General features: G+C 37.8%; 1 protein-coding gene across 6 annotated transcripts; it reads left to right on the plus strand.

The window, feature by feature from the left end:
- Positions 1–1,016: 1,016 nt before the first annotated feature.
- On the plus strand, positions 1,017–13,228 carry LOC103722271 (uncharacterized). 6 transcript variants are annotated; one of them, XR_015968685.2, is made up of 8 exons: positions 1,261–1,564; positions 2,325–2,448; positions 5,377–5,630; positions 7,335–7,548; positions 7,661–8,219; positions 9,882–9,948; positions 10,138–10,211; positions 12,953–13,228. XR_015968685.2 is itself a non-coding variant. In XM_026810460.4 (6 exons), exons 1-5 carry the CDS (start codon positions 1,507–1,509, stop codon positions 9,901–9,903), a joined length of 1,107 nt encoding a protein of 368 aa, XP_026666261.1. In that variant the 5' UTR covers positions 1,062–1,506; the 3' UTR covers positions 9,904–9,948; positions 12,953–13,228. The 6 variants fall into 6 exon arrangements, 4 of the variants coding, with proteins under 4 accessions (XP_026666261.1, XP_008810974.1, XP_088560203.1 ...); XR_003388557.4 differs by lacking the exon at positions 2,325–2,448 and having other exon boundaries at positions 1,017–1,564; XM_026810460.4 differs by lacking the exons at positions 2,325–2,448; positions 10,138–10,211 and having other exon boundaries at positions 1,062–1,564.
- Positions 13,229–23,194: the final 9,966 nt, after the last annotated feature.

A 23,194-nucleotide genomic window follows, 5' to 3' on the forward strand; every position in this document is an offset into this window, starting at 1 on the left:
AAAAATTACATCGATACCCTTCAAATTTGAATGAGAAATATTTTGATCCTAAATTTTTAAATCTCTCAATTAGTCACCATAATTTTTTTTCATCATGGTGCGGCATAGTCATCCATCCCTCCCTTTTAGGAACTGTGATCATGTACAAAAATCAAGCCTCCTATTTCTTTAATGCCCTTCCCTCTTGGATTAGCAGTGAAGTTAGTTTTTTAGTGGTTAGGAATAGAGATTATATGGAACTCATACCAAAAATAAGAAATTACTATACCAAGAACAAATTAGTAGCCTATATATCCAGAATAATCACAACATCTAATTTCTATATTTTTTTTGTTTCCTATCGATGATAAAAGAAAAAATAGATTAAAACTAGAAAAAAAAAGGAGAAGGGGGTTGATGCTTATGTCCTCTCCGGTGAGGCTATGTTCTCTTGAAAAGCAAGGTTGTGTCTTCTCGAGGGGCTTGATGCTTAATTCACAAGAGAGAGAGAGAGGTGCATTGGGATGGCAACCTTCTCCCCTCTCTACTCCTCTCTCTTCTTCTTTCTCTCTCTTTTCTACTTTCTCTTGTATTGAGTGGACTACAGCTGTCCATTAAAGTTGCAAGCTTGCTGACCCCTTCCCATCTCTCCTTCAAATCCTCGCCTTCCATCATTCTTAACAAAAATCACAACCAAATTAGCTCCCTTCTATCAATAACTCTAACGAAAGATAGAGCATATTTTAGTTATTTTATTATATTTTGTTAATTATGTTAAGGTACAAATAGATGACTGGATCATATTGCTATAAAAAAATAAGTTATGCAGTCTAATTAAAAAAATAAACAAAATTTTGTTATCAAAATAATTCTCGTCTAAATTCAAAGGAATATGTCTCTTTAATTATTTTTATTTTAAATTACTTTTGTGCTATGTTCATGGCAAGTGCTTTAATTAGTTCAAACAAGAATATTTTTTTGTAATTTCTCTCTATCGCAATTCAATACAAATCACCTTTAGCTTGATTTCTTACACTATCACAAAATTGTTATTCTTGAATCCTCTCATTTGTGTGAGTAGCACCATTGCATCAGTGTATCAGAGCCTAATAAAAAAAAAGATTTAAAAAAGGAGACGAGAACAATCATTAACCATGGTTGGGATATCAATTTTCCCTACAGATTCCCTGGAAACGATAATGCTCCGTTTTTGCCCCCCAAAACCCTAGAGTCCTCGTAACTCCGGTCCTTGATAGTCCAGGCGTCGTGTCCCTTAACGGCGTCAGTCGTGTTGTCAATCTGTTTGTCCCATCGTAAATGCCGGCGTCCCTTGGCATCCTGGCGGATCCTCGCTCCGGGCCGGCGCATGTGGGCCTCCTACAGTCCCTCTTGTGGGGGAGAGAGCAGTAGGCTCTTCTCTCTGAGACGCTGCTATCTGTTTCCCTTCCTCTAGGATTCAAAAGCAGCGATCTCAAACCCTTAACCCCCTTCTTTCTCTCTCCCCTCTTTCCCCGATCCCTTTTTGTCATGGCTCTCGTCCAGCCATCGCCGCCGCAGATGGAGGTAGCGGCGCGACCGAATCCCGGTGAGCACCTCCAAACGTTCTCCACTTCGATCTGGTGGTTCGATTCTTGTTTTTCTCCTTCCTATCGGCTGTTTTTGATCTCTTCTTCTTTGCTCCGTTTCTTTGTTTACAGAGCTCACTCGTTTTTTTTCCTGCTTTCTTCAACTTGTAATTGTGTGGTTATTTCCTGTATTATCTGGATTTCTGCTTGTATTTTTATTCCCCCTAGAAGTTTCTGTTCGTACGTTGTTCAATGCGCTCAAGATATCTGGCATTTGAAAAATATGTGATAAATGTGTGGTTCTTGTGATTTTGATGAAGTGTTGTTGATGAGAAGTTATCGTGGAAGTGAGCACTGCTGTTTATCGAGTTTAACGCTGCACGATTTGATGACGAACTGAGTGTGAGCGTTCTTTTTTCTTTTGTTCGATGAGGTGGTAGTCGCGTGGTTGTGACCTCTATTATTTGTTTTTTCTTGAGTATGGATGACAATTTTTTAAATAAAGGCATTTTGTGCTTCCCGGTAGTAGTAGAGCTATGTGATCTTTTCACAAGATTGTTTGAAGATTGCCTGGACGTTGTCAAGTGGAACTTTGTCTTAATGAATTCTTGATTGCCTATGAATTTTAAGTTGCTTTACTTCTTCTCTCCTTTTCTCCTGAAAATGTGTCTCTATCATCTGGTTTTCTTCCTTATTCTTTTCTCCTTGTATATCTGCTGTTGCAGTTGTGACATAATGTATATTGTATATTTAAATTGGATACTTTGATTTGAGTCTCAGTTGTGCGATTTGGTGCACCCCTTGCCGGTTTGCCAAGGGCAAGGCCACTTTCTTGGGGGGCAGCAGGGTGGACACCCCTACTCCGGGCTTGGACTCGGAGGTTTTTGAGCTCTCTCTTTTTCAAGTACGAGGCTTTTTCCGGCCCTAATTTTCAAAGTGAAAGAAAGGCACTTCGTTAAGTCATGTTCATTGCAGGTTTCCACTGCATGCATGTTTGCATGAATAGACACACATGCACACCATTGTCCTTTAATTGGTTTATGTGGGGATATCTTCTCGTACTTTATACTTTTATATGCTTGTATCATATACCATATTGAATGCTGTTCTGAGTTTCTTCAGTTCATTTCTTGCCATAGTAATAAAGTTGTTATCAGCAGACCCCTTTTATTCCGTGTGATTATCATAAACCATTTACTAACAGGACTTCCGTGGCTCTCATTACATTAGCATACCATCTAATGTATATCTTTTCTTTCTTTCATGAGCTTGTCCAAAAAAACTCTTTTTATTCTGCCCTGTCAAATTTGATGACTCCCTCTAGATCAAAATGATCAGTTGAACTTCAGTTAAAGTAAATCAATAATTCTTGATTTCCTTGACTTCAAGTTTCCGTGCATTTTAATCCATTGGAAAAGTCATTGTGCCCAAATGTGCCATCATGACCGACATCTATCAACTGAATTTGGCACTTTGAGCAAGTAGTTTTCAGAGTTACTTCTTTGTACCTCATGTTCAGATATAATTCTTTTTGAAATTTAAACAATGTAACGTGTTGGATTGTATTTTCCTGCATTAAATATTCCTAATGCAAATTCTCATGATAATAGATGGTGCCCTGGCATGGCATCTAGGGTCTTGTGCTGGTTTTATTCATGAAAGCACAGTTAGCATTAGCTCATGTACTGGATAAGTGAATGAATACATCATCCGAAATAGAATTTCTCTTGCAGCTGCTGGGTATATGAACACGCCTAATAGAACTACTTATTTGATGGGATAAATTATTTTATCTGGGCATCATAAAAGAAAAAAAAGATTGATAGCTTTGCTATTATATATGAATACTTATTTGATAGTTCATCCATGATCATAAATTCTACATCAGCCTTTGGTGATCAAATTTCCAAGATGCTACTTGTACTGCTATTTTATGAACTAAGGTACAATCAATTCAATTAAGAGCATAAATGTCATAGCATATATCTGATTAGATACTTAGGAATGGTTTAATTTAAAAATTTGTTGATAAAATAACACTGATAGAATCTTTGTTTAAGAAGCTTATAGTTTCCAGAACGAAATATTAACATGCAATAAGCTTTTGATCATTTTATTCAGACTAGTTAATTGTGCTGGACCTCTTTAGATGTATGATATTTGAAGAAAGACTTCTTAAAGAATTTGACAAAGATCAACACCCAATTTTTGATATCTTGATCCTCCACTCAAAGTGCTTTTTTGTAGGAACGGTTGATATGACTCTTTCATGTATTATCATTTGGGATTTGATCTAGGTTTGAATGTGAAGGGTTTTGAAGCAGCCTGCAGAACAATACTCTAATTTGAATAACTTATTTTTAACTATGAGGTGCTGAATAGTATCATTAAAATATTGGTTCAGCATACTTCAATACTAATTTGATGCAATCTCTTAGATTAGTGCCTTAATATTTTGGATTATGGGTTTTATTAGTAGGTCTTGTAACCAAAGTTCACCATCTCGGTACCGAATCCTTTATCGGTACTATCCTATTACAGTGTCGGTATGCTGTACGATATGAGACAGTGACGTATATTGAGTGTTGGTCCGTACAAATTTGCATACCAGTTCGGTACTAATACGGTACAGTACATCCGATACGGTACGGTACATCCGATACGGTACGGTATCGACCGGCACGACGAACCTTGCTTGTAACTAATATCACTAGCTACTCCATAATGGTATGTCATTTGACTCATGTTATACCATGGTGAAAAGAGTTTTGCTGCCTAAGGGTGAAGTTGTATAAGGGCAAAGAATGAGATCAAAGGAAGTATGCAGTTGTATTACTGGTCTCTACTAAAACTTTGAAAATTAAATTGTCTGTGGGTCACCTATTGTTATTAGTTCTATGACTATATAAATTAAGCTAATTAGTTAACTAAGAAATTTTTAGAAGTGTACTATGAGAAAGTTACAAGAGTCCTGTGGGATGTTTAATTTAGTTTAGCAGAAGTTGTATATGTCATGAAAAATTTGATTCTAAATGGCAAATCTAACCAGTCTAACTGACTAGCTTAACCACCTCTTGTTAAGTGCTTTGCTGATAGAGTATGTGGGGGATCACTTGGCTTTTGTTATACTGATATCGAGTATTGTGTACTACTTTTACCCTCTTGTTGTTTAGGGCATTGTATTACATGATTATCAGCATGTAGTTAGTTACTGATTTAAGTTAATAACTGGGACCATTTCTACATGATAGCAGGATAGTAACTTTTGCTCCTATTTTTATTAGCAAAATTAATGCTGCAGAAGATTATTGGTTTATTTTCTCAGCTTTCTCATTTTGCAATTCTTGCATGAAAGAAGTTATAATGTTAATTTGTGGGTTTGTCTGGTTAATTTTCTAAATAACTTGCAAATAGTTTTTAAATCTACTTTAAAGTTTTAGATTGTAATTGGTTTTCTCAAATAATGCCAAGCAGACACGGCCTAATTGAGATGGATTTTTCTAAGGGTTGATCATGGATGGTTGTTGCTGAAGGTAAAATGCTGGAATAGTATATATTTGAGCAGGGCATGATTTGGCTGATATACTTATGGTTTTCTTGGTTATTTGTTTTCTTCGTATGATCAGATTATTTTTTTGGTTCTTTTTGTTTTGAGTGATGAAATTTGAATATGATTCTTTATAAATGAAAAAGAAATACATGCTGCACTAATTTTAATTCCATTTAAATGTTATGGATTTTCTTTGTTATATAGAAAGTCAAGTGATCTCAATTAACTGAATGGATATTTCTTTTTTAGATTAATTCAATTTTGCTCTTCATGTATTGGCAGAGCAATTCATGCATAAAAACCGCTTACAAGAATATGCTCAAAGGTCATCCATACCTTTGCCAATATATCAAACTATTAATGAAGGGCATCCGCATGCACCACAATTCAGATCTACTGTTTTGATAGATGGAGTGACATTCATATCATCTCGGACATTTCTTCATCGAAAAGAAGCAGAGCAAGACGTGGCAAAACTTGCTCTTGAAGGCATATCTAGGAAGATAAAGGATGAAGGAATTTCCCTAATTCATGCAGTATGTTGCATCTATCTAATCATTGTTTTACTTAAATTTGTCATTGCAACATTTTTACACTTCCAATTGCTGTGTGGTGTCTGTATGTCCATACTTCAAAAATTGATACCACTGGTCTTGCAATTTGAGTTATTTGTTTCTTAATTTGTTTTGGTACTTGTACAGAAAACAAGAGAGCTAACACAAAAAGAACTGCTACGATATTATATTTAGACATCTAAGCCTACTTTTTATTCGTTAATTATATTGTCGTCCGCTAAGAAGATTAAGTAATTTTTTGTTCCTTCTCTGTTATTGTTTTGCTAAGTCGTGCATTTGTTTGTGAATTCAGTATGTTGCTCATAAAGAAAAACAAGGGTTAGGCAGGGATATATGTTCCATGTAGGTAAATTTAAGATTACCCAACAGAAAGCATGAAAATTATGGAATAAAAATCATAACCACAATGCTTTATAGGACATTTGCAGATCAGTTGATCATCGAAAAAAAATGATGCAATGGATGTCATATCCTAAAATATCTTATCGAGAGATTTAAGGCTGCCTTTTATTCTTTAATTATACAGTCATACACTAAGAAGATTAAGAAATTTGTTGTTCCTTCTTTGTAATTGTTTTGCTAAGTCATGCATTTGTTTGCAAATTCAGTATGTTGCTCATAAAACAAAATAGGCTTTAGGTGAATTTAAGATTACCCAACAAAAAGCATTATGATCATTGAATATAAATCATAACCACAAAGCTTTATAGGATATTTTCAGGTCAGTTGATCATTTGAAAAAATGATGCAGTAGATGTCATATGATTTGTTTATCAGTCTCAAGTGTTGTCTAAAGTTTCGGATCAATTGTTCATATAACAAAGGGCAATGAATGCTATATTATTTGTTTGCGTTTGAAATATATTACGAAGTAATTGGGCTCCATGACTTTCACTTCATGTTACTTGTTGGGTGCAACCATTACATAATAATTTGTGCACATGTATGCATTCACAAGTTCACTTGTGGAAGTGAGATGAGCTATGATATCTTATCTTCAGCTCTGCGACTTAAAAATGAGACTATGAGATATAACTTCTTATAATTTCTCAGTAAAGCAATATAACTTCTTATCATTTGGAAGGGCGAGATAAGCCACTTATCATTTGGAAGGGCGAGATAAGCCACTCTACCTACTTTGTTTTCATACTAAAAACTAATTGATATAGCTCTGGAACTGCTTGAATTAGCCCCTAATACCGTAAACTTTTACTTTGGAGCTTCATAGTCTTTTGTTCAGTTATAACTGAATGCAATTATTTCTACTTTAGCTAATGTGAAGTCCACCACTATTTTGAGGTATCGTTCTCTACTGAAATCAGTATTGCCATTAATCATGACGAATGTTTTACCTATAATATTTTTTGAGCATCACAATATACCACCTAACTATGCTTCAGCCAAAAACTAAAATATGTTAACCAGCTGACAAATTAGATATTTAATAATTTAAAATTTATAGTTCTATGTAAACTTACTAGTTTGTGTATAAAAATTCAAATCATGTTCTCGAAGAAATAGTTGATAATGATGGTACTGATAATGACTTTGCTTATGTGTTATTCATGACATCATGTTTGTGTTTCTTTTTTTTTATAGCATAAACTTTGCCTTTTGAAAGATTATGTATATCAAAATATCTGACTTTTGTTTACCACTTTTCAGGATACTACATTCTGCAAGTCTATCCTTTACGAGTATGCAGTGAAGATGAATATAGAGAAGCCTACGTACACAACATCTCAATTAGAAGGGGTGCTGCTTCCTTCTTTTATATCATCTTTGGTTTTTGATGGAAAAACTTATACAGGTGCTGCAGGAAGAAACAAGAAGGAAGCAGAACAGATTGCCGCACGTGCTGTTATTCAATCCATCTTAGGTTCTCTTTATTGTGCTTACTTGATTTGTACCTGGTTAATTTAGAGCATGCATTAAGAAGTCATAGAGTTACTTGTCGAAGAAGCTCTTTAATCATTCATAATGTTTTGCAGCTCACTCTGATACAAGGACTGTCATGTCTCAAATTGTAAAATCCAAGGGTAAATTGTATGCTGTAATACAAAAGAACAGTGACTCAGGTTTATCACTTCTGGGAAATGTAGCCTCAGGACAGCAGGCAAGGAATGACTCCAGTGGCAGTACTGTGAAAGGAAAAGAAATTCAGGCTGCCCCAGCAAATGATGACATAGTTGGTGTTACAAATCATAAGCAATTGGTCTTGGGCCAACTTCCTGCTGCTGCAGAGACACAACCACTTCTTGAAGCTAAGAAACCTAAAGAAGAATATCCATGCGAGCAAAGTTTTGGACCAATTGGAGGGGGCACATCACCGCCAGATCTTGCACAAGGTGGTCTACCTTCAGGATTAAAGAGTAGGGTGTTCGAGTCATCTGATGGATCTTATCATGCTGAACAAAACCAAGTAAATGATCTGGCTGGGCCGTCTATTCAATCCTATGATGCTCAAGACGGGGTTCCTAGCAGCCAGAGCAAGCGCTCGAGGAAGAAGCAGAAGGGAGGACATCAACGCAAGAAAGCACGGACTGAACAGTATGGATTATATAATCTATTCTGGCATAAGTAACTTTATTTGTTTCTTTTATACTGTGATGCATGACTTATATTTTCCTGTCTTTGGTTGAGATTTAGTTCTTAACCAGTTTTGTTTAACCGGTAATCACACAGTCCAAACAAGATAATCTATTTATACTATTCATAAATTTATAACCATAAATGAGGAAAATAATCCACTCTTGGAAGAGATTTGTCTCCTTTGATCAGTTCCTTGTGGAAATAATTCAGCTCTTTATTTCATGTTGTATCAACACAAGTTTTGAAAGAGCAACTAGTTTGTCTAGTGAATGGGGATGATATATTATGATGCTTTAACAAGTCAGTTTTCATCACAGCAATTTAAGTAGACTATGGTACGTTGTGACTGATTCATGCTCCATTGCCAGTTAAAATTATTTTCTTACTCAAAGAGATGTAAACTGTTATGCCATCTGCTATTTTGCAAATAATGTTTCATTATTAACTTGAATTTCAGACCAAGGAAATTGAAAGAATGATAAAACAAGCAGTAAGGGACTAAAGTAAGAAACTTGGTGAATCAACCATACATCAAGAAGAAAGCAGCTTCATGCCAAGTAAACCTTTTCTTTTCATTTCTTTCTTTTTTTCGGAGGGGGTGGGGGCCGTGTATGTGCTGTGTTTAAGAAATGCTGAATTTCTTATTGAAAACTATAGAAAACATACAACCTCGATGAGTGCTTTCTTCACGATGGAAGAAAAGTTGGTTTGAGTCTTTATCAGACCTGTATAAGATGTTGTTACAGGAAAAAATTATTCCCTTTTTAGAGTCTGAACCTGATAGATAAATCTTAGTAAGTTTCTATCTATTATCTAAATTTCAGATAATCAATCCTTTTGATAACTAACATAAGACTCTTATTATATTTCTAGTCAAATGCCAAAACTTTTCCATGACTAGATAAGCCTTCCTAAGATAAGAATAAAAAATGCTGCTTAAAGTCCAATATAAAACAGAAATAGAAAGACCATAATGCAGGACAGTTCCAATGTGATGGAGACATATATGGAGGTCTCTGATGTCAATCTTATGCAAGGAGGCTATCTAGGGAAAGATTCATATGTGAAGGAACGCCAAACTTTTTAAGGTGATTTGACGTCAATCTGTGCAGTTTTTAGTAGTCATCAGAGTTTAAGCCTGAAGGCCGCATGATGATTTGCCTTAAGCTCATGACGGCTTAATTTAATTCAATGTTTCCTTAGTTGCCCCATTGCATAGGATGTCATTCTGGTGCTTCCATTTGGTGAAAGATTCTCATAAATGCAAGAAAAGATGAATCTACATATCCTCTTTTCCCATGTATGAGTACATAAACCTTTGGGTAATTGATTGTTCTTGGCTTACCAGGTTCAACCATGATCTAGCTAGCCTTGTCCTTTTACATATAAGATTCAGCCCTTGGATTATAATGACGGCTGCATTCTTTTTTGTCCCACTTGCTTTGTAAATCCATCATCCACAAGCCTAATCATAAACCTCATTTTTCTGTAGAAGTTTATAAAGCATTATTTTCAGCTGTCTTAATATTATAAAACTCAACTTCATTGAAAACATAATCAGACTTGATTTAATTATTGCATTTTTGACAATGACTTCATTATAAACTTTTGGTACTTTAGGATCTTCACAACTGGATTGTAATTGTTCAACTTGCCCACCATCCAGGAGCATCACTTTTTACCCAAGGTATTGAAAATAGCTAACTACTGTTTGTGGGATAAGACAAGGCTAAGACATCACAACATTGTGGGTTTCCTTGCTATATAGCTTAAAATTCAACATGAACTCTCATGGTGCTTTATAGCTTAAGATTCATCTTTTCCCTTTCTGCGGCAAATTGTTGAATTGATTTAACTCATTTTCATTGTATGGCAGTAATTTCTCCAACACATTCCCTGAGGAAGCTTGCTTTACTGCCAAAAATGAGTCAAGACAACATACCAAAAAAAGTATTGGAGATTAAGTTTTAGATGCCTAGTTTTCAGATTTATGCATTTATTAGTTTCAGAATTATGTCCAGGTTTGGTTTTCTTGCCCACATGATTTAAGTCATATCTTCAACTGATGTTTCAACTGATGACTGAGCACTAATCATTTCTGTTAACTTAGCTTTATACCTTACTTGGCGACCTTCATCAAGTTTATCATTACTTCTATTTTCCAAGTTCATTTTGTGTTGACTCCATACTAGATGATGTTTGGAATGATATTTGATGTTTAATTTTTTGGAGTCAAAAAACAGATGTTACTTACGTTGCTTTTGTGCCTCGACTCTTTTTTTTTTTGTGGAAAAATAAAATAGGCTCTCTTTATAATATAAAGGACATAAGACTCATTATGGGTGATACTTGTGACTGATTTTACAAGGACTTTTTCTCTGATTCAATCATTTGAAAAATATGCTTGAACAAGATCTCTTTTTTTTTGGTAAGACTTGATCAAAATCTTTCATTAATTGATAAAACAAATAGCTGTGTTTACCTCTTATTCAAGCAAGTGCAATGCATGCAACTTAGGAAACAAGAAAAAAGTTAATTTATCATGCACTGGATTTTATTACAATAAAAAGAAGTTCAACTTTTTACAAGGATAATTTGCTTACAAGAACCAAGTAATATTTTCATTGTGGGTGCTTGTTAGTAACAAATCACTTGACAGATATGTCAATGGTTGAAGAAGTATATTCATTTCTGTCTAAAGTTATATATAGCATTCTAATGCTCCTCTATTCAGGTTGGGAACTACTTATACCATTTTCCTGCAATGATTCACAGAGAACTAAACATTGAAGAATGCTAATGAAACTCTGTTTTAATTATCACAGCAAACAGTTAAAACCACCAACTTCATTAGGAGGATTTGAATCTTGTTGAGTATTGGTCAGCTCCACCAGAGTAGTGCTGGATCATCCCTATTCCTGTTGGCATTGAGAGATACTCTCCCTGTGATTGCTTCATCTTGGTTCAAGAACCTACAAAAATCCTCTATTTTAATTGAACAAGATCGATTGAGAATATGAAGGAGCCATAACATTTATCCTTTTCCTGAAAATAGTAAAAGAATATGCACCACTGACATTATCAGATACACTACTGTAGTGCCTTATTTTCGGTTTGCCTCCTAAATGATAGATAAGTAATAGAAGCAATCTGTTCTGTGTTAGTTCAAGTAGTTAGTGTCTTCATGAAGAAGTATAATTGATGTTGTTAGGGTTCTAATTGTTTTCTATAGAAGTTAACCTTAACTAATACTGTACATATTTCTAAAAAATGCTTTCTTCATTTCTAAGATCATAGTAAGTTTGAGCTTTCCACCAGGCCGTGGTTCTTTTTTGCTCTTATGATCAGAATATCTTTTTTCAGTTTGTTCCATCGTGTGTTGCGATTGTGGATTCAAAAGATTTGAATGACTAGTTGTAGAGATATATTTTTTAATTATTATTCTCAACTTGCATGTGTTTGATTTTCTACATTTGTTAGTAGTTACTGGTTGGAATTGTTCGTATTTCAAGTTAGTATCTCATTCAGATGCTCATGTGACTTACCCTTCAATCATTGGATACCCATTATAGGTCATAAATTGCTTTCAATTCAAAATTTTCTAGCAACATTGTTGTTAATTTGCTGTTGAAGCTAGCCAAGTCTCCTCTTGTAGTTGGTTTCAAAATTTGCCTTTTCTTCTTGTGCTTTACTGATCTTGATAAGCAGATTTAAGCTCAACATGGTTAGACTTTAATTAAGTAGGGAGTGACCGGTTAATCATCATTGTAACAGGATCCCATGGGTTGATTATAATGTTGCAAGGTTGTCAAATCGCTTAGGTGAATGAACCCTTTAAAGGTCTAGGCAAAATGCCTGCAACACCAGGCAGGTTCTGGAGTAAAAGCCTTACAGGTTACAAAAATTGTATCATTCATCTGTAGAGTTGTATGCAGTTGATAAAAAGCATTTCAAAGATATCATATTGATACAGTAAAGGTTGTCTACTCTTTTACCATAATGCAATCTTGGATTGAATTACTCTTTATCTGTTCAATTAAATAAATTTTCCTTGTAGAGAATTAGTCAACAAATTTAATGCCTTAAGGGACCAATCGCAAGGCTTTCCCAAAGACAGGCAGCCCATATATGACCAGGCACCTGTATGGGCACCAACCCAGGCGCTGGGGCAGCTGCCTCACTTTAAGGCCTGGAAAGTGCGAGTGTCTAGGCATTTTGGTTCATCCAAGAGCCTTGGCCAGACAGCTTGGGTGCACAGGTGGCCCTGACCTTGCATTCCCCACTCCCCGCCAATTGGATAATCAGCGTGTTTCTGTTTGCCATCATTCATTAGGCTTGTCTATTCAAGATCTCTCGTGCTGGTTAGCCTGGGAAATGTGCCTTTTGATTTAATTTCTTAGACTTACTATCGTCATTTTACATTCACCAGTGGCAAATATTTGTTGCTCTTTCCAATAGTATTATTCAATTTGGCTTATGTTACATATGCTGGTGTGATCTGCTACATTAGTCGTGAATTGCTCTTTTCTTGCAATACTGCAGTAGCTGTTTATTTGTTATTGTATTTGGTCATCTCTAGCAGATGCTTTTAATATCTCCCTTCTTTGCCTTCTCCAATATCGTTTAGTCTACTCAAGTTAAAAGACCTTTAGACAGCAGAGGGACTGACAAGTTACTCATCATCGTAACAGGCCATCGTCAACTCCACCTGTGTAGCGCTGTGTGTGTTGCAAAGTGATGACGATGATTGCTGTTTCTTCTAAAGAAAACAAAAAGAGATTACAAGGAGTTCTGGTTTTTCACATATGGAGCAGAATATGGTCAGATGTATGCTAACAATACCACTTGGTGGGTGGCCCAGTGCAATACTTTCTGGTAGGCTTATGTAAATTTGGTACTTAACCCCTGTAGTATAACCTGATACTGGTTGAGATGTTTCAGTCTGCTGTTTAATTTGGTGACACCTATCAACTGCTTTCCTTGGTCTTTGGCTTGTTCTGTCATCATGCAGTAGAATGAAACTAGACTAGTGCAGTTGTTGATGTGACAAACAGATGACAATTTTGCATGGAATCTAGATGCAAGCGGGAAAGCCATTATGGATATTTTATGAGATTTGAAGGCAATGAGTATTTGCCTGCTGTTTTCTGACCGCTGAGATTTAGGAGGCTGAGAAAGTAGTTTGAAAACAGAAAAAGTTCCATTGCGATATTAGGATCTTGTCCTTAGCCTTAGGTTCGTTGCCTTTTGCAATCATCTTAATGCTATTGATTTCCCGGCGAATCTGCACCAGTTGGCAACTGCACCAGTACAAATGGATTGTGTGGCCCATGCTGTGTTGCGCTGGATCCGACAAGTGATTACTTTTATATCCTTTCCTGCCAGTCTGTTTTGAATGTTATATGCTGTAGGGTGGAAGCATCTGCTCTTAACATTGTTTTAGGATAAAAAATCATCATATCTTATTTTCTTGGGGATGCAGTTTGCCTTTTCGGAAAGTGTTCATGACAAGCCATGCTTCCATCGTCGATGACCTCAGATGCTTGATGCTGGAAAGGAACTGGCGGTGTTAAAAGCTCAAGTCTCAAAGTAAATGGAATGCGCTGGAATACCTTTCAGGAAAACTAATGCGTGGAGCTGGCAGACTAATACTCTACTGCATTTGTCTCCATGATCTATCTAAACATCCATTATTGATATATTCTCAAACTAGATGTGATTTCCGCTTGATCTCAGCATTTTCTTAAAAATCCTAATTGAAGGTGGTGGTCTATTGGTGCAGATAGTCCGAAAAAATAATGAGCTGCTTTTGTCGCCATGACGGGGCCGCAGGTGGCCGCCCACGCAGAAGAATAATCACAAGTTTGGTTGTTTTTTTGTTTTTTCAATAAAAAAATCATTCTTAAGATTTTTAATTTGGGATTACGAGGAGTGATGGACGCTATCCAATGTCATGCGCCGGGTGGTTTTCGTGAGGGGAGATGAGGGATGGGTTGGGGTTGACGAAGTGGTATTCGCAAAATGTATTGGAAAGAGAGAAGAAATTTTTAGAAAAGCGAACTATCAATCAATCTATCGGTTTGCGCACCAGGAGAGCCCACAGCAAATTATAATAATAGCAACACCACTGACATACATAGCGTTAATCCATGAACCATGCATAACCATAAATAATTGTTCGAGAAAAGCCCATAGATTATTAGGAGTTTCCCAGCGTCAATGAAGCAAACTGCTAAATCTGAACCAAAAGATGGCTACAACATTAGGAATGTGGATTCCAAGTATGTATTGCGTGGAGAGCGTAAATTACTGAATTGATAAGGACAAGATATGGGACAAGATCAGAAATCACAAAGTTGATTACCTTTTTAAAGCTTTCAACTGATGAAACACTTTGTTGGGAAGATTTCTAAGCGCAATGGAAACACCAACGCAGATGGTTGCAAGAATAAATCTACTCTGAAACAAAATTAATTGCAGAATTTCAGCACAGGAATCGTGTTCGTATGTTGGATTGCTCTGTCGAGAGAAAAGAAAAGGTCGTGGTCTATGAATACCTGCCCAAGAAAAGCCACGATGCCATTCTATTTGGTCAATCCGCAATGTTTTATTTCTGAATTCTAAACATATTTCTAAACTTTCATGGACAGCAAAGCGTCGTCATAAAGAGAGTTCATAAATAGATTGTAAACAAGCATAAGTTGGCCGGGTGATCCTTCGGTCTTCTGGGTGTGCAGGCGGAGCTCCCTTTATCTGGAGAGAGATCTGCTCTCGGGCTCCCTTGGTGAGTTCGGAGATCAGGTGGGAGATTGATGACGGGCGCGGCATAGACGTCGTGGAAGACTGCTGGTTGGCCGACTTGCCTTTATGTCGGTGGCCCACCTTGGTTGACATAGGACGACTGGAGGGGTGCAGAGTAGGCGACTTGTTTGTCTTAAACGAGCGGAGATGGGATGAGACCCTAGTCAGACCGGCCTTTAGGAAGTAGCTGGCGGAGCGAGTGTTGGCGATACCACTTGCAGAAAGTGTGACTGAGGACGGAAAGGTGTGGGGTCGGATTGGCAGGCCAGAGACAAGTATTAGGGACCTATTGGGGATAGTGAGAAGGACGCTGGCTCGGCAAATCGAGGGTGGCTGGATCTGGCGGATGCACATTCACCCTCGAGTGGTCTTTTTTATCTGAAAAGTTGCGTGGGGGTGCTTGCCGACTAGAGGGGTACTAGCGCGACGAGGAGTCAGCATTACCTCGGGCTGTGGGGCATGTCCAGAGGCAGAGGTGTCCATCTTCCTTGTGCTTTTCAACTGTCAGCGAGCTGTCCAAATCTGAGGTGTGCTTCGGGCTTCTCCGACCTAGTTTACATCCTGAGGAACTCCTCGAGGAGGCTAGACCATATGGAGCAGGGGATCAGGGCCGCCTATCTGGCTTACCATTGTTGGCTAAATAGGAATGCTCAAATATTCGAGGATAGAGGTGGATGTCCGAGGAAGGTAGTGAACAAGGCACTGTTTAATGCAGCAGAAGTCCTTGGTATTACTGCGTCGTCATCCCTTGGGTTGACTAGAAAAATTCGGAGCTCTCATTTTGTTTCTGTAGCGTCCAGGACTAGGCTCGTTTTTTAAGAGCCTCCACCCCCTAGTTGTCTTAAGGTGAAATTCGATGGCAGTGTGAGAGAGGATGGATGGGGTGGAGCCGGGTTTGTCATCAAGGATCCGGAGGCTAGATTTGTGGTGGTGGGGGGTCGACAGATCTTCGATCAGTCTGTGGTCGGGGCTGAGGTCAGAGCTGTATGGAAGGGTGTTTTGTACGCGAGGAGAGTAGTGGGTGCTGATCGCATTATTCTAGAGCGGGACTCAGCCACGACGATCGAGTGGATCAAGAAGTTCGGCTATGCGGCTAGCTGGTCGTGGCTGATATATGATATCCGCATGCTTTTGGGGGAGTGCGCGTTTTATTGGGCTACCCATGTTTTCAGAGAGGCAAATAGTGCAGCGAACTAAGTGGCATCCTTCATGGCACACCACTTTTGGGATTTTGTTTGGGATACTCACACTTCGCTACCGTCTTCTATGCATTTCCTCCTTCTTTCTGATTTTATGGGTTGTACCCACACCCGTTATGTGTGAGGCACCGATGTACCCAAAAAAAAAAAAAAGAGAGACATAAGCTGGTAAACTATACTAACCATCAAGCTCCTAGAAATAATTACTCTATTTGTAACTGTGAAACTTAAGGTCTGTAAATCTTAAAAACATGAATACTTAACAATCTACTATTAACAATATGACTGCTAGATCCAAACAAGCGTTCTCAGTTGGGTTGGGGAGACGTCATCATACAATTGTAGGAATTTCAAGGGGGTCTTCTCTTCATGAGGACTCACTATTCGAAGTCATTCACAGGGATCTCAAAGCTAGCAACCTGTTAGAAGATAATGAGACGAGTCCGAAAATATCAGACTTTGGCATGACAAAATTTTTGGGGCAGAGGAAAGTGAAATTACCACTAACAGAGTTGTTGGAATTTATTAAGTGAATCTATTTTCTTTCAGTCCTTTAAGTTCGGGGCAATATATATTTTTAGTCATAAAGCAGTACCAATAGGTTCTAACCGTAAATGCACATATCTAAATGCTTGGTTATGTCTCAGGATGTTGAAGTGTGATCCTTTTGCTGGAATTCAGAAGATGCTGAAATTAAAGAAGGTTTACCATTGATGTATCTTGGGGAGAGCAACTGTTGGCAGTTCTACTGATTTATATACCCAGCATTATTTGTCTTTTAATGTTTTAGAAATCAAGATACATTGAATGTAAGAAGCCTAAAGGGCATGTTTATGTATTTAAACTCATATGTTGAATGAACAAAATGCTTGCTGTTCTGACATCTCTTCTTCTGAACATTTTATCTTTTAAATATCATCCTCCCAAAACGAACAAATGGTATCAGAGCCCTATTAATCTTAAGGGGTCTTTAAAGCAGCTGGAGTATGGCTTCAGCAAGTGGTCTCCCTGCACCACCTGTATTCTCAGGAGAGAATTATGATTATTGGTCAGTTAAAATGAAGGCATTCTTGATGGCTTGTGATCTATGAGAATCTGTTGAAAAAGGGTTTGATGAAAAGTCCTTGGGAGAGAATCCAACCATGGGTGAAATAAAAGCTCACAAGGATGAATCAAAGAAAAATTACAAAGCTCTTTCATTTTTCTTTTCAGTAGTATTAGAAAATATTTTTTCCAGAATTGTTGGAGCCAAATCAGCCAAGCAAGCCTGGGATATATTACCGGAGGAGTTTTTAGGATATGAGAAAGTCAGATCTCTAAAGCTGCAAACTTTGAGAAGAGATTTTGAAAATTTGAAGATGAAGGATGGTGAAACGATCAAAGATTATTCTACAAGCTTTTCAGAAATTGGGAACCAGATGAAGATCTATGGAGAATCAATTCCAGAAGATTGTCAAGTGTTGAAGATCTTGAATACTTTACAAGACAGGTTCAACATTGTTATTTCTACGATTGAAGAATCAAAAGATTTGTCCAAACTCACTGCGATAGAGCTGTGGGGATCGTTGCAGGCGCATGAGCAGCAGATGGACAAGAGATCCAAAGGTGAATCTGAAGGAACCTTTCAGGCACGACAGAAGGACAAAGGATCTTTATCAGCATACAAGGGAGGTAAAAGAATTTTTTGCAACGGAAGATGTGATGGTGACAGAAGTGATGGAACCAAGCATAATTCTACTGCAGAACATAAGGAAAAGTTTCCACCTTGTAAAACATGCCAAAAGACTAATCATCAAGAGAAGGATTGCTGGAAAAAAAATGCAATGTAGATCTTGCAAGAGGTTCGGCCACACTGAAAAGTTCTGTAGGGCCAAACGGTGACAGCAGACTCAAAGTTTTCCAACTGAACAAAACCAGCAGGTTAATTTTTCAGATAACTAGTCGCAAAGGAATCACTTGTTCATGATCCATCATTCATCTACCATGGACAGCAGAAACCTATGGTATATTGATAGTGGTTGTACCAGTCACATGACCAGCAATCCCAAGTTGTTTTGTGAACTCGATAAGTCAGTCAGAGTTTCAGTTCGAATGAGGAATGGAGCGGTTGTTCAATCAGAAGGTAAAGGTACAATTTCAGTAGAAATAAAGAAAGGTACGAAATACATCAAACATATTCTGTTGGTTCCTATTCTAGAACAAAACTTGTTGACAGGAGTGGAAATTGCTAAAATAGGCATGCAAAACAATAGTTTTCCTTTGAACTGGCACATTTTTTCTGCTGATGCATTCAAAAGTAGGGTAGATGAAACTGATTTGTGGCACAGAAGATATGGGCATTTTAATTTGCACTCATTGCAGTTTATGCAAAAGGAGAATATGGTGAGAGACTTACCAGTCATCAACATTTGTGATGACTTATGTGAGCCGTGCAAGTTAGGGAAAGAGCACAGGCAGTTTTTTCCTTTTGCAAGTTCTTGGAGAGCAAAGAAAAAGCTTGAACTGGTGCATACGGATGTGTGTGGACCAATGAGGACTCTATCACTTAGTGAGAATAAGTACTTTATTCTGTTTATTGATGACTTTACAATGATGACATGGGTTTATTTTATGAAAAGAAAATCTGAAGTATTTTCTGTTTTCAAGAAATTCAAAGGTTTTGTTGAAACTCAAAGTGGATGCAGGATAAAAACCATCAGATTTGACAGAGGCAAAGAGTATAACTCTATTAAATTTGACAAATTCTGGGAAGAAGAAGGTGTGGAACATCAATTGACTGCAAGCCACAGTCCACAACAGAATGGTGTTTCAGAATAGAAGAATAGAACTGTTATGGAGATGGTCAGATGTATGTTGATAAAGAACTTGCCAAAGCATTTCTGGACAGAAGCTGTCTATTTGTTGAACAGGTTGCCTACAAGAGCAGTCAAAGAAGTGCCTCTAATTGAAGCATGAAGTAGTCATAAATCTACTGTCAAGCATCTGAAGGTGTTTGGATCCATTTGCTATGTTCATGTTCCTGCTGAAAGAAGATATAAGTTGGAAGATAAGGCCGAAAAAGAACTTTTTCTTAGTTATAGCTTACAAACAAAAGGCTATAGAGTTTTCAACCTCAACATGAAGAAAATAGTAATTAGTAGAGATGTAGAGGTTGATGAAAATGCACACTGGAACTGAAAAAATTCAAAAGTTGAAAGAAAGCTTACTGCACATTATCCTTCTGAAGTTTCAAAAGAATCTGAGATGGAAGAGATTCATGAGCGATCTGAAGAGGAGCAAGATGCCGCCTCTAGTAGCTCATTAGAAATATCTACCATCAGAGGAACCAAATCTTTGGAGGATATATATGAAAGATGTAGTTTTGTAGCAGTTGAACCTACTGATTTTGTAGAAGCCTCTAAGTATGATGAATAGAACGTTGCGATGTAGGAGGAGATATGCATGATCAAAAGAAACGAAACATGGGAGCTAGTTTAAAGGCCTTAATAGAAGAAAATCATTGGAGTGAAATGGGTCTACCGAACTAAGTTGAATCCTAACAACTCAATTCACAAATACAAAGCGCGACTGGTGGTTAAAAGCTATGCTCAACAACCTAGAGTTGATTTCACTGATACTTTTGCACCTGTTGCAAGGTATGACACCATTAGATTATTGATTTTCCTTGCAGCACAGAAGGCATGGAAAATTTTTCAGATGGACGTCAAGTTAGTCTTTCTTAATGATTACCTTGAAGAAGAGATATTTGTGGAGCAGCCGGAAGGATTTATTGTCAAAGGCAAAGAAGATCGTGTTTACAAATTAAAGAAATCTTTGTATGGGCTCAAGCAAGCCCTAAGAGCCTAGTACAGTAGGATTGATGAGTACTTCATTAGGCAAGATTTTAGGAGGAGCCAAAATGAAGCAACTCTTTATGTGAAGGGCAATAGCAACTTAGGTCTTGTGATTGTCTCTTTATATGTTGATGATTTGCTGGTTACATGAGTCAATATACAGGAGATCAAAAGGTTTAAACAGGAGATGCATAAGCAATTTGAAATGACTGATTTGGGAATCATGAATTATTTTTTGGGCATGGAGATTCAGTGGAAAAATGAGGGGATCTTCATCTCACAGGAGAAGTATGCAAAAGATGTTTTGAAGAAATTTCGAATGGATGAATGCAAGCCTGCATCTACACCTCTTGTGCAAAATGTAAAGCTTTCGAAAGATAATGGTGAAAAACTGGTTGATGGAAGAGTGTACAGAAGCTTAGTTGGGAGTCTTATGTATCTTACTGCAACTAGGCCAGTATTAACCTTTGCAGCTAGCCTACTATCAAGGTTCATGCAAGCACCAAGTGAAATTCATTGGGGTGCAGCAAAAAGAGTCTTGAGGTATCTGAGAGGAACAACTGATTTTGGGATATGGTTTCATCCAAGTTCAGAAAAGAAATCAGTTGCTTTTACAGATAGCGACTGGGCAGGTTCGATTAATGACATGAAGAGCACTTCAGGATATGCTTTTATACTTGGATCAAGTGTGTTTTCATGGAATTCAAAGAAGCCAGAAACAGTGGCCCAGTCTAGTGCTGAGCAGAATACTTAGCAGCAGCAGCAACAATAAATCAAGCTATTTGGCTGCAAATTTTTTTTCACTAATTTGGGAGTTCAGCAGAAGGAAGCTACTAAAGTCTTCTGTGACAACAAATCTGCAGTTGCTATAACCAAAAATCTAGTTAGTCATGGAAGAACGAAACATATCAACATCAAATTTCTGTTAGATGTATGCCCTAGAAGCCAATCTGGCTGACACATTGTTAATTCTAGGGACATAATTTTGTACTTGACTATTTATTATTGAATAAATAAAAGGCATCTTTTCATTCATATTATTTATGTGTCTATGAATCGTCCAAGAAATTAATAAGATGATGATGCATATTCTCAAGAGTTGAGAATTTGAGCCATGTTTCATTGGTGATTAATTTATAAATGCTCCTGATCAATGGATCATCACGAGGACGGTGATCGATCCGATCAGTGCACAGATCACTTTCCTTCTGGATGGACGAGACTTGAGTCCACAGTGTAGGGACACTGAAGTGATAGTGCAGGTGCTTGTTAGAGAACAAGGGTACTGAGCGTGACCAAGACAAGAAGTCACTTGGATGTCTATCCACTCGTCAGTGACTTGCTTGATGTTGCAGTAGTATGACTGGTCCTTTGACCTGCGGTGCTTCAGCTACTCACAGTGAGGTTATTGTAGTTTGACTACACGTATACATGGTCTCTAGTCATATGGGTCCTTGTAGTGTAGATTGGCTGCAGTAAGTTCACTGTAGGAGTAGAGTATGCACTTACATGGAATCTATCGACCTTGATAGAAGAGGAGTGATCCTATGTGATTTGTTAGACTGAGTTCTAAGACCTTGGCCAGGGCAGTAATATAAAGTGGAGAAAGAGTTTTTCACTATCGAACTCGAGTCGAATAAATCTTGACATATGACAGACGAAGGGGTTTGACGAGTTATCCATGACCTCCGTCCTGTAGGGATCCACGATAGTAGGACTGTATCACACGATAACTGCACCTAGAGGTTCATCATTCTATTCTACTGGGTAGCCACTACATGCTGCTAGGTGTCACTGGTGGATGGTGGGACTCACAGGGATTATCTCGATGATCGATAAACCCTAAAGAGTAGAGTTGGAATCGTTCCAATCCATTGAAAGGAGTTTTCAATGATATTGTGATAGAGATCATAATATATCTCACTACCAGTCAGAGTAGAACCTATGGGGTCACACACACTAGAAGTAATGACCGATCCGATGGTTGAATCGTGATTAGGAATCACAAGTAATCAATTTGATTGATAATAAGTTGAAGAAGGAACAAAGGAAATTGATTAATTGGACTTAAAACAAGAGTCCTACTTGGAGTAGGATTCATAGAGTCCTAATTGGATTAGGACTAGAAATCCTACTTGGACTGGGAATCCTATTTGGAGTAGGACTAGGAGTCCTACTTGGAGTAGGATTCATAGAGTCCTAATTGGATTAGGACAGGAATCCTACTTGGACTGGAATTCCTACTTGGACTGGGAATCCTATTAGGAGTAGGACTAGGATTCCTACTTGGAGTAGGATTCCTATAATCCTAATTAGATTAGGAGTTTTGAATTAAATTTGGATTCCTACTTGGAGTAGGATTCCTAGAGTCCTAATCGGATTAGGACTTCGAATTCAAATTAGAGTGCTAATTGGATTAGGACTAGAATTAAACAAGTCCTAATTGGATTAGGATTTCTTAAGTCCCAATTAATTATTAATCCAATGAATCAAGATGGCTCCTAATTAGATTAGGATTGAAGAGTTCAATTGAGTCATGGTTCATTCAAGTTCTAATTGGATTAGGACTAGCATAGATTGAACCCAATTGATTCATGATTTGGACTAAACCAAATAGGAGCCCTAGATGCTATTTAAGAGGAGGCTTGGGGGCTGACCTAATTCATATGAGAAGCTCTCCCCTTGTGGCCGTACGCCCCCCTTTCTCCTCTCCTCTTGGATCAGCCGCAAGCAAGAAAGAAAAAGATCCATGGTGGTCTCCTTCTTCCTCCTCCGTTTGGGATTCAACGCAAGGAAAGGAAAGGCTGCATCTAGCTTTTTGGATCTTCTTCCTTGATCCTTTCATCTTCTTCCTCCTCCCTCTAGCATTCAAGAGTTGAAAGAAAGGGAGGTGATCAGCCATCAAAACCAATCTCTGCAAGGGAGCTAGTACCCCGGGGAGATTAGAAGCGATTGGATCGGTCCTCTGCTTCGTGTGGATATCCGTAGAGGCCGGGCACTTGAACGGCTTCAAGCGAACCTTCATCCTAAACCACGAACTTCAGTTTGCGGTGATCATCTACCCGCACAAGGTGAAGATCTGATCTTCTAAATGTTTTAA

This window comes from Phoenix dactylifera, chromosome 1, assembly GCF_051530095.1.
Source record: "Phoenix dactylifera cultivar Ajwa chromosome 1, Ajwa_hap1_PhDact_Kaust_v1.1, whole genome shotgun sequence".
Lineage (NCBI taxonomy): Eukaryota > Viridiplantae > Streptophyta > Magnoliopsida > Arecales > Arecaceae > Phoenix > Phoenix dactylifera.

Bases quoted from the DNA above. Each gene is read 5' to 3' on its own strand.
- LOC103722271 (XM_008812752.6), top strand. From the start codon at position 1,507: ATGGCTCTCGTCCAGCCATCGCCGCCGCAGATGGAGGTAGCGGCGCGA. The intron at 5,631-7,334 runs GTATGTTGCATC...ACCACTTTTCAG, and splicing joins GAATTTCCCTAATTCATGCA to GATACTACATTCTGCAAGTC. The intron at 8,220-12,952 runs GTATGGATTATA...TCATCGTAACAG, and splicing joins AAGAAAGCACGGACTGAACA to GCCATCGTCAACTCCACCTG.